The sequence below is a fragment of the Nicotiana tabacum genome, chromosome 17 (genome assembly GCF_000715075.1).
Source record: "Nicotiana tabacum cultivar K326 chromosome 17, ASM71507v2, whole genome shotgun sequence".
Lineage (NCBI taxonomy): Eukaryota > Viridiplantae > Streptophyta > Magnoliopsida > Solanales > Solanaceae > Nicotiana > Nicotiana tabacum.
This window is the reverse complement of record NC_134096.1, coordinates 38,108,820-38,120,317: the sequence shown is the minus strand read 5'-3', so window position 1 is coordinate 38,120,317 and position 11,498 is coordinate 38,108,820. Positions and strand designations below refer to the sequence as shown.

Below are 11,498 nucleotides of genomic sequence, written 5' to 3'. Positions count from 1 at the left end.
TTTTTTCTTCTTTCATGGAGGCTTTGATAAGTAGATCTTGTATCCAAGGAGAGAGGTAGATGTTGTATGGAAGGAGAGAAGTAGTTATTCATTCTCTACTTATTATATATATTTATATATATAATTTTTATTTTTATTTATAAGCCACAGTTGAGGAGCTCAGGGTCAACATGTTTGCTTAAAGTGATTAAGGCCTCATTTGTTTTTTTAAGATTAAGACGTCTGAATCTTAATGCACGTCTGAATATTAAGATGTAGTATGTATATCTGAACGCTGAATGATTAAGACTGTTTATTTTTCAACATTTGAATACGTATAATATATTTATATTTCAACATAAAAAATATACATTTAAAAAAAAATGATTAAATACTATATCAATTAGTGAAAATATTAACTTGAACAAAAAAGTTATTATTTGAGATAAATTGAAATATTATAAGATATAAATCAATATTTTATGTTTGATCCATTTGTTAAACCATTTGAACTATAAATGAAAATTATATATCAATAACAACAATTGTAGTAACGAAATGTAACCAAAAAAAAATATTGAACGTAAATTTATCTTCTAATCAAACTTATCCAACAAATTAAAACAATATACTCAAAACTAGTGATAATTTAGATGCACAAACATTAGAATATTTGAAGATCTAAATGATAATCAGATCAAGTTTTAACATTCAAACACTGGAAAAAAATACTTTAAATGACTAAAATTAAAAACCCTCAAGTATTTCCTCTTCTTTGTACTCGTTTGAGTGCGAGTTGCTCGCGCATATCATTCATCATCTGACAATCTTCAACTGTCCATCTAGGTCCATCAGTTTCACCCAATACTTTTTCATGTTGTTGTTCTTCATCAAATATTACTTGAGGCAAATCAAACTGATTAAACAAATCATCATTGATGCGCTCCTTTCTGATAAAATTATTAATCGCAAAACATGCAATAACAACATCTCTTTGGATATCAATAGGATATGGAGGCATCTTGTCCAATATCGGGAATCTAGCTTTCAGTACTCCATAAGCACGCTCGATGATATTTCTAAGTTGTGCATGCGCATGATTAAATTTTTTCTCCTTAGTTATAGCACGCCTGCGATGATAATCTCCTAACCAATATCGAATATTACGATATGGTACTAGAAATCCTCGAGTGTTAGGATATGCCGCATCACATAAATAGTATTTGTCTGACATTAAGAAAAAAGAGTTACGTGATCATATTGAAAAGCTAAAATATTATTTCAATTGTTTAAGTTGTATCACTTACTAGCTGGGGGAATGAAAAGCCATTTTCTGGGTTAGATACGATTTCCGTTAGAACACGTGCATCATGTGCTATCCCTTCCCATCTAGCATAAACATAAGTAAAGACCATATTGAAGTCACATATTGCCAGAACATTCTGATAACATTTACCCTTTCCTTTTTCTCTGTACATAATCTGTTGATTAACCGGAATAACAACATGTATTAATGTCCCATCTAGTGCACCTATTGTTCCCTGCCAATATATAAATTTAAGTTAAAAGTAAAGAAAAAAATTATTTCTTGTGAAATTCTATAAAGATAGTAGTATAATAAATAATACCTTAAAAAATTCTTCGTACATGTTATTAGCACAAGGAATATTCAGATTCGTATCAGATGTTGTAGGTGCTATCATCTCATTTGCAAATTTCATCGTTGCATCAAGAACTTCATGAAAGTACTCATGCACTATTTGCGAAGAATGTTAAAATCTTCTCTTAATAACCACAAAACGCTCGTTATGTCCTATAATTGTTAAGAATATTGCTATCTTCTCTTCGACAGATACATGTTTGCTATTTGTGAGCCATCCATTGTGCCTAAAATATTGACATAACCTAACATATGCATCACTTGACATGCGCATCAATTCTATACATTATCGATTATTGCCCGACAACAGTTCTAACGTATACTTTTGACTAGATAAAGATGAAGTTAGATCTTTATTTCTTTGATCATACTCCGGTCAAAAACTATTTCTATGCCAAAATGGCCAGAGATTACTAGATTTGTGGAGAGTAGGGGATTATCTCGAGAAGATCATCCCGACATTTTAACAGAGATTTTCAAAATAAAGCCGGATCGCATGATTAAGGACCTACGCGACAATAAAATTTTTGGAGAAGTAAAAGCAGGTATAGTTTTTATGTTCTATAAAAATTATTGCATTAATTTTATTATATGTTAATATTAAAAATAAATAATATAAGAACATACTTATCTAATTAATTCTTTATTCTTCAGTGGTTTATACAGTTGAATTTCAAAAGCGAAGCTTGCCTCATGCACATATCTTGCTTCTTCTTCGGAATAAATACCGAAATGTCGCAGATATTGATGGAATAATTTCAACAGAATTACCAGATAAAAAAGTAGATCCTCATTCTTATAATGTTGTTATAAATTTTATGATGCATGGCCCTTGTGGTGGTGCTAGAAAATCTTCTCCTTGCATGCAGAATGGTAGATGCACAAAGCACTTTCCAAAAAAAATTGTGTCATCAACCACAATTGATGAAGATGGGTATCCAATCTATGGAAGAAGGGATGATGGTAGAACTACAAAGAGAGTAGGTATTGAGTTGTATAATTGGTATGTTGTACCACATAATAAATTTTTATTATTGAAGTATGATGCACATATTAACGTGGAGTGGTGTAATCAATCACGATCCATTAAGTACTTATTTATGTATTTTAATAAAGGAAATGATCGTGTCACCGCAGCTTTTTCTCAAAGTGTAAATAAGGAAGACTCAGGGGTTGTTGATGAAATAAATATGTATTGTGATTGTCGATACATATCACCTTGTGAAGCTGCTTGGAGAATTTTTAAATTCCCAATACACCATAAAGAACCATCGGTAGAAAGGCTATCTTTTCACCTACCAAATAATCAAACTGTCATATTTTCGGATGATGATCTAATTGATGCAGTTGTCAACAGACCAACCATTAAGGAATCTATATTTTTAAGCTGGTTTGAAGCTAATAAGACATTTTTTGAAGCAAGAGAATTGACTTATGCAGAATTCCCTCTAAAGTTTGTGTGAAAACAAAACCTGAAAAGATGGGAAAAAAGAAGAACATCTGCATTTTCTATTGGGAAAATCTTCTTTGTTCCACCTGGATCCGGCGAGCAATATTACCTTAGATTGTTGTTGAATGTCATTAAAGGTCCAAAGAGATATGAGGAACTCAAAAAAATCAACGGTTGTGATCATGAGACTTTTAGAGATGCATGTTATGCTTTGGGTTTATTAGATTATGATAAGGAATACATGGATGCTATAATGGAAGAAAGTAATTGGGGAATGGCATCATATCTTAGGCAATTATTTGTTAGGCTACTTTTATCAAATTCAATGTCACGACCAGAAAGTGTTTGGCAAGCAACATGGCATTTACTATCAGAAGATATCCTTCATGAAGAAAGAACAATATTGGATCACCCAGGTACTTATATAATGCTTACAATTTCAATATGATATGATACTTCTGAAGGATGGCTGATTTGCTTAACTTTATTGATTGATTTTCTTTTTAATTACTTCATTCATATTAATCTGATTGTTCATTGCCTTTTATATATTTTTTCCAGTTCATAAAAAATTCATTCCAAGACTTAAGGTTGTAAACAATATTTTGTTATGTTTATATCTTTTTACTATAGTGTCACGACCCGAAATTTTCACCGTCGGGACCGTGATGGCGCCTAACATTCCACTTGCTAGGCAAGCCGACGTTAGAGAATTATTAAACCAATCATTATTCAATTCAGTAAAAAAAAAATGAATAAGCTAAAATGAAAAACAACGAGTGTGGAATAATATAAAAAAACTTCATTAATTACTACCACCCAGATCTGGAGTCACAATTCACGAACTTCTAAGATTTACTACAAATAAAAGTCTGAAAGAAATATAACTATTTGAATGAAAGAAATAGTAAAAAAAATACTGAAAAGATAGACGGGGACTTCAAGGTCTGCGAACGCCAACAGATCTACCTTGAGTCTCCGATGAACTAGTCTGAGCTGCTACGCCTCTCGATCAGCTAGGACCAATACCAAAATCTGCACAGGAAGTGCAGAGTGCAGTATCAGTACAATCGACCCCATGTACTAGTAAGTGTCGAGCCTAATCTCGACGAAGTAGTGACAAGCTATGACAAGACACCTACATAACAAACCTGTGCAATTTAACAGTATATATACAAATAACACCAAGGAAAAACTTGACAGGTAATATCGGGAGGGGGAACATGATGAGGGGGGAATACGAGATGGAGAACTACAGCATAATGGTAACTTGAACAACCAATATACTATGAACCAATAAGAACAAGTAAACACAGTAAAGGAAAAATGCACGGCATCACCCTTCTTGCTTTTATTCTCAACCTCACCTTAAAATCAATAGAAACGGCACGGCATCACCCTTCGTGCATTAACTCTCATAACATGGTACGACATCACCCTTCGTGCTTTAACACTCATAATATGGCACGGCATCACCCTTTGTGCATTAACACTCACAATATGGCATGGCATCACCCTTCGTGCATTAACACTCACAATATGGCACGGCATCACCCTTCGTGCATTAACACTCTCCCTTACCATAATGCAATGAACAAATAATAACAGGGAGATAGAATAACAAGTACAAGCCTTACTTAAATATTTGGTTCCACAATATCAACCTCAACTTCGGAATCAATACTCAATTATCACTAAAAGATCCGTAAACATGATAAGAATGATGAATTTAACAATACTAGTCTAAACACGGATAACATGAACAAAGGAAGCTTTAATTGCAAGAAACCAAGCCCCACCCGCATGCTTTAACCCGACTACAACACATACGTACTTGTCACCTTACATATACATTGTTCTCCAACATTTAAACATATAGCAAATAGACAAACAAGTTTTATTCCCTAAAGTCAAGGTTAACCACGACACTTATCTCGCTCCAAAGGCCACTCAATGCTCAATTACCGCTTTTCCTCTCGAATCCACCTCCAAACCACTCATATCTATTCACAAACGACTCAATAATATCAAATATTGCTAAAGAAATAAATTATATTGCATAAATTTAGATTCCCCAAGTTTTTCCCCAAAAAGTCAAAAATCGACCTAGGGCCCGCTTGGTCAATACCCGAGGTTCGGACAAAAATTTATTTACCTATTCACCCCCGAACCCGATTATATAACTAGTTTCAGAATCTGACCTTAAATTGAGGTCTAAATCCCCAATTTGCAAAAACCCTCAATTCTTCCTAAATCCCTAGTTTTCTACCATGAAAGAACAAAGATTAGGGTTAGGAATTTAATGGATGATGATAGAAATGGAAGAAAATGAGTTAGAGAGTACAAATCTATAAATTGGTGTTGAGTTTTCCCTTCAAAATCGCACCTAGGCTGAGCTCTAATGGAGAGTTTATGAAAAATGGGTAAAATCCCGTTTTTAAAATGTTTTAAGGTCTGGGCGTCAGGCCTTTTTCGCGTTCCCAAAGGTCCTGCCGCGTTCGCGATGTGCAGCAACCCAAATGTCTTTCGCGTTCACAAATGTTGTTCCCCCTGGCCTCCACGTTAGCGAGCCAGTGCTCGCGTTTGCGTAGAAGAACGAGTGTCCCCTCCCCCAGGTCCCTCAAGCTTCGCGTTCATGAGAAGATGGCCGCGTTCGCGAAGGGTAAGGCCCCACTGCCTCACGTTCGCGACCTAGCTACTGCGTTCGCGTATAAGAAAATAATCCTTCCCCATTATACCTTTCACGTTCGCGAGAGTACCTCCGCGAATGCGATGAAGGAAACACCAGATAATAGCTGAAGCCAAAAACCAGATTTTTCTAAGTTTCAAAACACCCGTAGCCTATCTGAAACTCACCCGAGCCCTCGGGGCGCCAAACCAAATATACACACAAGTCCAAAAATATTATACGAACTCGCTCGCATAACCAAAATACCAAAATAACGCCTAGAACTACGAATTAGACACCAAATCAAATAAATTTTTCAACAAGACTTTAAAATTTCTATTTTCACAACCGAACATCCGAATCACGTTAAACTAACTCCGTTTCTCACCAAATTTCATAGACAAGTCATAAATATAATAATGGACCTGTACCGGCTCCGGAACTAAAATACGGACCCAGTACTGACAGTCAATTCTAAAAATTATTAAACTTTCAAACTTTTAATTTTTCATCAAAATTCCATATCTCGAGCTAGGGATCTCGAAATTCGATTCCGGGTATACACCCAGGTCCCAAATTATGATACGCACCTACTAGGACCATCAAAATATGGATCTGGGTCCATTTACTCAAAACATTGATCGAAGTCAACTCAAATTAATTTTTAAGGCAGAAATTCTTATTTTTATCAGTTTTTAACATAAAAGCTTTCCGGAAAGATGCTCGGACTGTGCATGCAAATTGAGTAAGGCTAAAACATTATTTTTAAGGCTTCAGATCATAAAATTAGATTTCAAAATATAAGATGACATATCGGGTTATCACATTCTCCACCTCTAAAATAATCATTCGTCCTGGAACGGACATAGAAAAGTACCTGAACTGGTGAAAAGATGTGGATATCTACTCCGCATATCTGACTCGGACTCCCAAGTAGCTGCCTCAACGGGCTGACCTCTCCAATATGCTTGAACTGAAGGATATCTCTTAGAACTCAGTTGTCAAACCTGCCGAGCTAGAATAGCCACCGGCTCCTCCTCGTAAGTCAAATCTTGCCCAACTGGACTGAGCTGAAATCTAACACATGGGACGGATCACCGTGATACTTCCAGAGCATGGACACGTGGAACACCAGATGAACTGCTGATAATCCCGGTGGCAACGCAAGCCTATAAGCCACCTCTCCCACTCTCTCCAGAATCTCAAAAGGTCTGATATACCTAGGGCTCAAGGTTTGGACTATCTTATTCCTTCAAATTCTTTGTACGTTAAATGTGCTTTTTAATTCATGTAAAATACTATTAAACATTTTACAGTTTCGTTATCTTATTATTAATTTCATGTTGCTAAGCTAAACTTTAACATTTAATTGTATTTTATCATTTTATATTTTTATGTTATTTCAGAAGTTGACCCAACAGATGATGAATTGAAAAATCGTTATTTGCAAAAGCTTGAATTTTTTTTGAAAGGTTATGGAAGAAGTTTTCAGGATTTTCCAACAATGCCAAGGCCTGTTTATAATACGAAAGAAGTTGACAACATTAATAGATTAATCCAGGATGAATTGCGTTATAATAAACGCGCTTTGGCGAATGAACATCAACAATTAGTAAAGAATTTGACAGATGAGCAAATGTCAGTTTATGAAAAAATAATAAGAGAGGTGAATGAAGACAAAGGTGGATTTTTCTTTTTATATGGTTTTGGAGGAACATGCAAGACTTTTCTTTGGAGAACTCTGTCTTCTGCCATAAAATCTAGAGGAGATATTGTGTTAACTGTTGCATCTAGCGGGATTGCATCTCTATTGTTACCAGGTGGTCGAACAGCTCATTCAAGATTTTTTATTCCTCTAAATCTAACTAAAGATTCAACATGTAATATCAAGCAAGGTACTCCTTTAGCAAATTTAATTGTCAAGGCAAAGTTGATTATTTGGGATGAGGCACCCATGATGCATAGATGTTATTTTGCATCTCTTGATAAAACTTTAAGAGATATTCTTAGGTTTAAAGATGCATCCAATTTAGACCGACCAGTTGGAGGTAAAACAATTATTCTTGGTGGTGACTTCAGACAAATATTACTTGTCATTCCAAAAGGCAGTAGGCAAGATATTGTTAATGCATCTCTCAATTCTTCTTATTTGTGGCCTCACTGTCAACTCTTAAAGTTAACAAAGAATATGAGATTGCAAGGTAATAAAATAGGGACTCATCTAGATGAGTTGAGAGTTTTTTCAGATTGGATTTTGTAAATTAGCGATGGTATGGTTGGTACTTCTGTTGATGGCTATGAAAAGTCCAAATACCAGATGATCTTTTGATAAAACAGTCTGTTGATCCAATATCTGCAATTGTAGAAAGTACATATCCCGATTTCAATAATCGTTGCAGTGATCATATTTGAATTCTGATACAATCTGCAGCTCTGACCATACTTATTCAGCATTGGAACATGTACACACCAGAATTCTTAAATACTATTAAATGTTCAGGAGTTCCAAATCATGCTCTTACTCTAAAGGTTGGTATTCCAGTGATGTTATTAAGAAATATTGACCAGCCAACAGGATTATGTAATGGAATAAGCTTGATCATAACCAAACTTGAAAATCAAGTTATTGAAGCGAAGGTTTTATTAGGAAAGATGGGTGGACAGAAAGTGTTTATTCCAAGAATGACATTGACTCCATCTGATGCTAGAATTCCATTTAAGTTCCAACTAAGACAACTTCCAATCATTGTATCTTTTTCCATGACAATCAACAAAAGTCAAGGACAGTCATTGTCTCACGTGGGATTATTTTTGAAGAAATATGTGTTTACACACTGACAACTATATGTTGCTCTTTCCCGGGTGAAAACTAGAAATGGATTAAAAAATTTGGTTTATGATGACAATGGAAATGTCACGCCCCAAAATCGAGGAGCGCCACCGGCGCTCAACAAAGTGAACCCGACCGAGCAAGCCTGTTAGATTCCTTCTACCCAAACTCATTCATAAATAAAGAAAATATGTATTTTCCTTTATTAAACAATAAAGTGGTTATGTCTGCAATTACCAATTTCTTACCATAAGTTTCACCATTTTTAAAGTCTCAAATGGACAAGTAATACAACCACAACATAGCATAGTTTGTCTCTCCCAGCACCAATACACAACCCACACTATGTCTACAGAGCCTCTATAGATAAAGAAGAGTACAATGATAATGCCGGCAACAAGGCCCCAGCTATACCTCAAACAGAATACACAAAGTACAAATGATTCATGACCCCGGAATGAAGTGGGGCTCACCAAGTCAGCTGGGAAAAAGGTGCACTGCTATCACTGACCAATATCTCCTACTGTGGAACCACCTGCATCCATTGAAAGATGCAGCGCCCCCGGCAAAAGGGACGTTAGTACTGTCGAATAATACTAGTATGTATAACTAAACACTCTCTCAATAAAATGACAAATAATACAAATAAAATTATCATAAATTCAAAGGAAGCTTTAATCAACATCAAACCTCAATTTAGGATCAAGAAACTGTTCAAATTAATTTCCATATCTCACATTGGGAGATTTTTTGTATCGACATACCATTATTCACAATATCATTATTCCCCATACCAATACCACCGTACTCTCAGCACAGAGTCCGATTGCGAACCGATCGGCTAGGCTATCTCATTAGAGACATCAACTACAATTACTCTCAATATCAATACCACAATCTTTAACACAAAGTCCGATCACGACCCGATCGGCTAGGCTATCCATTAGGGACATCAACCACAATTACCATTTCAATTATAATTTCCAGCACAATCACCACCATGTGTGCGGCATGGTGTCCAATCACGACCTGACCGGCTAGGCTGTCTTATTTGAGACATCAACTTTTTTATATCAATCATCGCATTTCATATTACTTTCACATCTTTTCATTTCATTGGCACTAATGGCCATAATTATAAGATCATTCTTGGCATGTTGGCCATATTCAGTATTTCATGCTCACCTTATCAATTTCAAATATCATTATCATCATCAACAACAAATACAATTCAAATCAAGGTGTGTAGTACACATGTGAGCAATTTATTTAGAGTCTAAGGCACATAGATATATTTCATAATATTTGGCATAATAGCCTTCATTTGAACTTGACTTAAAATCGAAACATTATTAATGCACAACCCATTTTTTAACACATCCTCAATTGGTAACATAACATGAATAAATCATTTGGGATACTTGTTGAACATATATCTTTCAACCCAATCTTACTCGGAATAGTCAGTTTCTTAATGAATCACTCGGGACTTACATTATTTACATGAATATGGTGGGATTAAATTCTAAGAGAAGAGTTTAGCCAACATACCTCAATTGAGCTTCCTTAAACTCTAAAATATTCCGGAATTCTTAACAACTTCAATCTATTGTAGAAATATAACAAATTGAATTAAAATTAGGAAGATGATCATGGTCCTAGCTCATTCGAGCATTTTATCAAACACTAAGTGTGCATTAAGGTTCCAAGGTCCTTTTATGGAGAATTCCATCATCCCACAATCCAATCTTTACCATTTTTAGCTCAACAATCTTCCTACACCCTTTTATAGCACATACATGTAAATAAACAACCCTCCTGCCCATAAATTATCTTGCTATCCATTTCTACATAAAATTCGAAAGTGAGGGTTAGGGTGTAAAATCTTACCTATAGGATGAAGACCTAGTAAGTTTCCCTTCTTAATCTTCCAAAACTTGGGTAAGAATTGAAGAACAATTATTGAAGAATACCTTCTCAATCTAGGGCACTCTCTCTCACTTTAAAATATCAGATTGTAGCTCAAAAATGACCCAAAGAGTGTATTTAACGAAATAGGGTCGGGTTTTAAAAACCCAAAACTGGAGCTCCAGAACTGTTCTGCGGTCGCACATGCAACCGCATAGTGGTTATGTGTACCACATATCAGTCGCATAATTGCTGACAAAAAGATCAAAAATTTGTCTGTGTATGCGGTCCGCATAACTGTTATGCAGTCGCATAATGTACCGCATAACAGTTATGCGGTCGCATAGTCAACCGCATAGCTGCTGCCAGATTTGGCCCTCTCCTGCTCACTTCTGCGGCCATTATGCGGCCCGTAGAGTGATTATGCGATCGCATAATGGAGCACATAAACGCACTTTTCCGCCAAAAATATTTTCTTTACTTTCCGGTACATCTTCAACACGTAAGCCTAGTCCGGCACCATGAAATATTATTTTCTTTACAAATTTTACCGGGTTTTACACTTAAGTACTTCAAAATTTTGCGGGGTGTTACATTCTCCCCCGCTTAGGATCATTCATCCTCGAATGAGGGTAAAAATCCGTCATTAGCATCTTATGCAACTTAGTTTGTTTTATACCACAAACTAGCAACCCCAAATTTGACTAACTCCCTAAATTTCCAAATATTTCACCATAGTTTCCTTTGTAATTTGGCATATCCACATGTCAAAGAGCCCCAGAAACACATCCTAACAGCATATACATAATCCAACAATGTAATTCATAGAAAGTAATACATTTCCACTTTATAAATAATATATTTCCAGAACGGAACACCCTCAACATCAAATGTACAACTAATACATAATTCATATAAAGTAAGTCTAATAATTTTCCTAGATCACAACTTTATAAATACATGGTCATTCAAACAAATAAGGATACTTTTTCTTCATTTCTTC

The 11,498-nt window shown here is 35.3% G+C and overlaps 2 protein-coding genes across 2 annotated transcripts; one reads left to right on the top strand and one right to left on the bottom strand.

Moving 5' to 3' along the window:
• Positions 1-736: 736 nt before the first annotated feature.
• LOC142171785 (uncharacterized) lies at positions 737-1,700 on the bottom strand. The gene is made up of 3 exons (XM_075235490.1): positions 1,608-1,700; positions 1,343-1,520; positions 737-1,206 (listed from the first exon to the last, which is right to left on the bottom strand). Exons 1-3 carry the CDS (start codon positions 1,698-1,700, stop codon positions 737-739), a joined length of 741 nt encoding a protein of 246 aa, XP_075091591.1.
• A 330-nt stretch (positions 1,701-2,030) lies between these two features.
• On the top strand, positions 2,031-8,595 carry LOC107811852 (uncharacterized). The gene is made up of 5 exons (XM_075235489.1): positions 2,031-2,184; positions 2,294-2,623; positions 3,314-3,505; positions 7,164-7,958; positions 8,189-8,595. Exons 1-5 carry the CDS (start codon positions 2,031-2,033, stop codon positions 8,593-8,595), a joined length of 1,878 nt encoding a protein of 625 aa, XP_075091590.1.
• The last annotated feature ends 2,903 nt before the right edge of the window (positions 8,596-11,498 follow it).

Excerpts from the sequence above, each read along its gene's own strand:
- LOC107811852 (XM_075235489.1), top strand. The coding sequence starts at position 2,031 with ATGCCAAAATGGCCAGAGATTACTAGATTTGTGGAGAGTAGGGGATTA. Across the intron at positions 2,185-2,293 it reads TTTTGGAGAAGTAAAAGCAG|TGGTTTATACAGTTGAATTT; the intron begins GTATAGTTTTTA and ends TTTATTCTTCAG. Across the intron at positions 2,624-3,313 it reads TAGAACTACAAAGAGAGTAG|ATTATGATAAGGAATACATG; the intron begins GTATTGAGTTGT and ends TGGGTTTATTAG.
- LOC142171785 (XM_075235490.1), bottom strand. The coding sequence starts at position 1,700 with ATGAAATTTGCAAATGAGATGATAGCACCTACAACATCTGATACGAAT. Across the intron at positions 1,521-1,607 it reads TGTACGAAGAATTTTTTAAG|GGAACAATAGGTGCACTAGA; the intron begins GTATTATTTATT and ends ATATATTGGCAG. Across the intron at positions 1,207-1,342 it reads AGGGATAGCACATGATGCAC|ACAAATACTATTTATGTGAT; the intron begins GTGTTCTAACGG and ends TCTTAATGTCAG.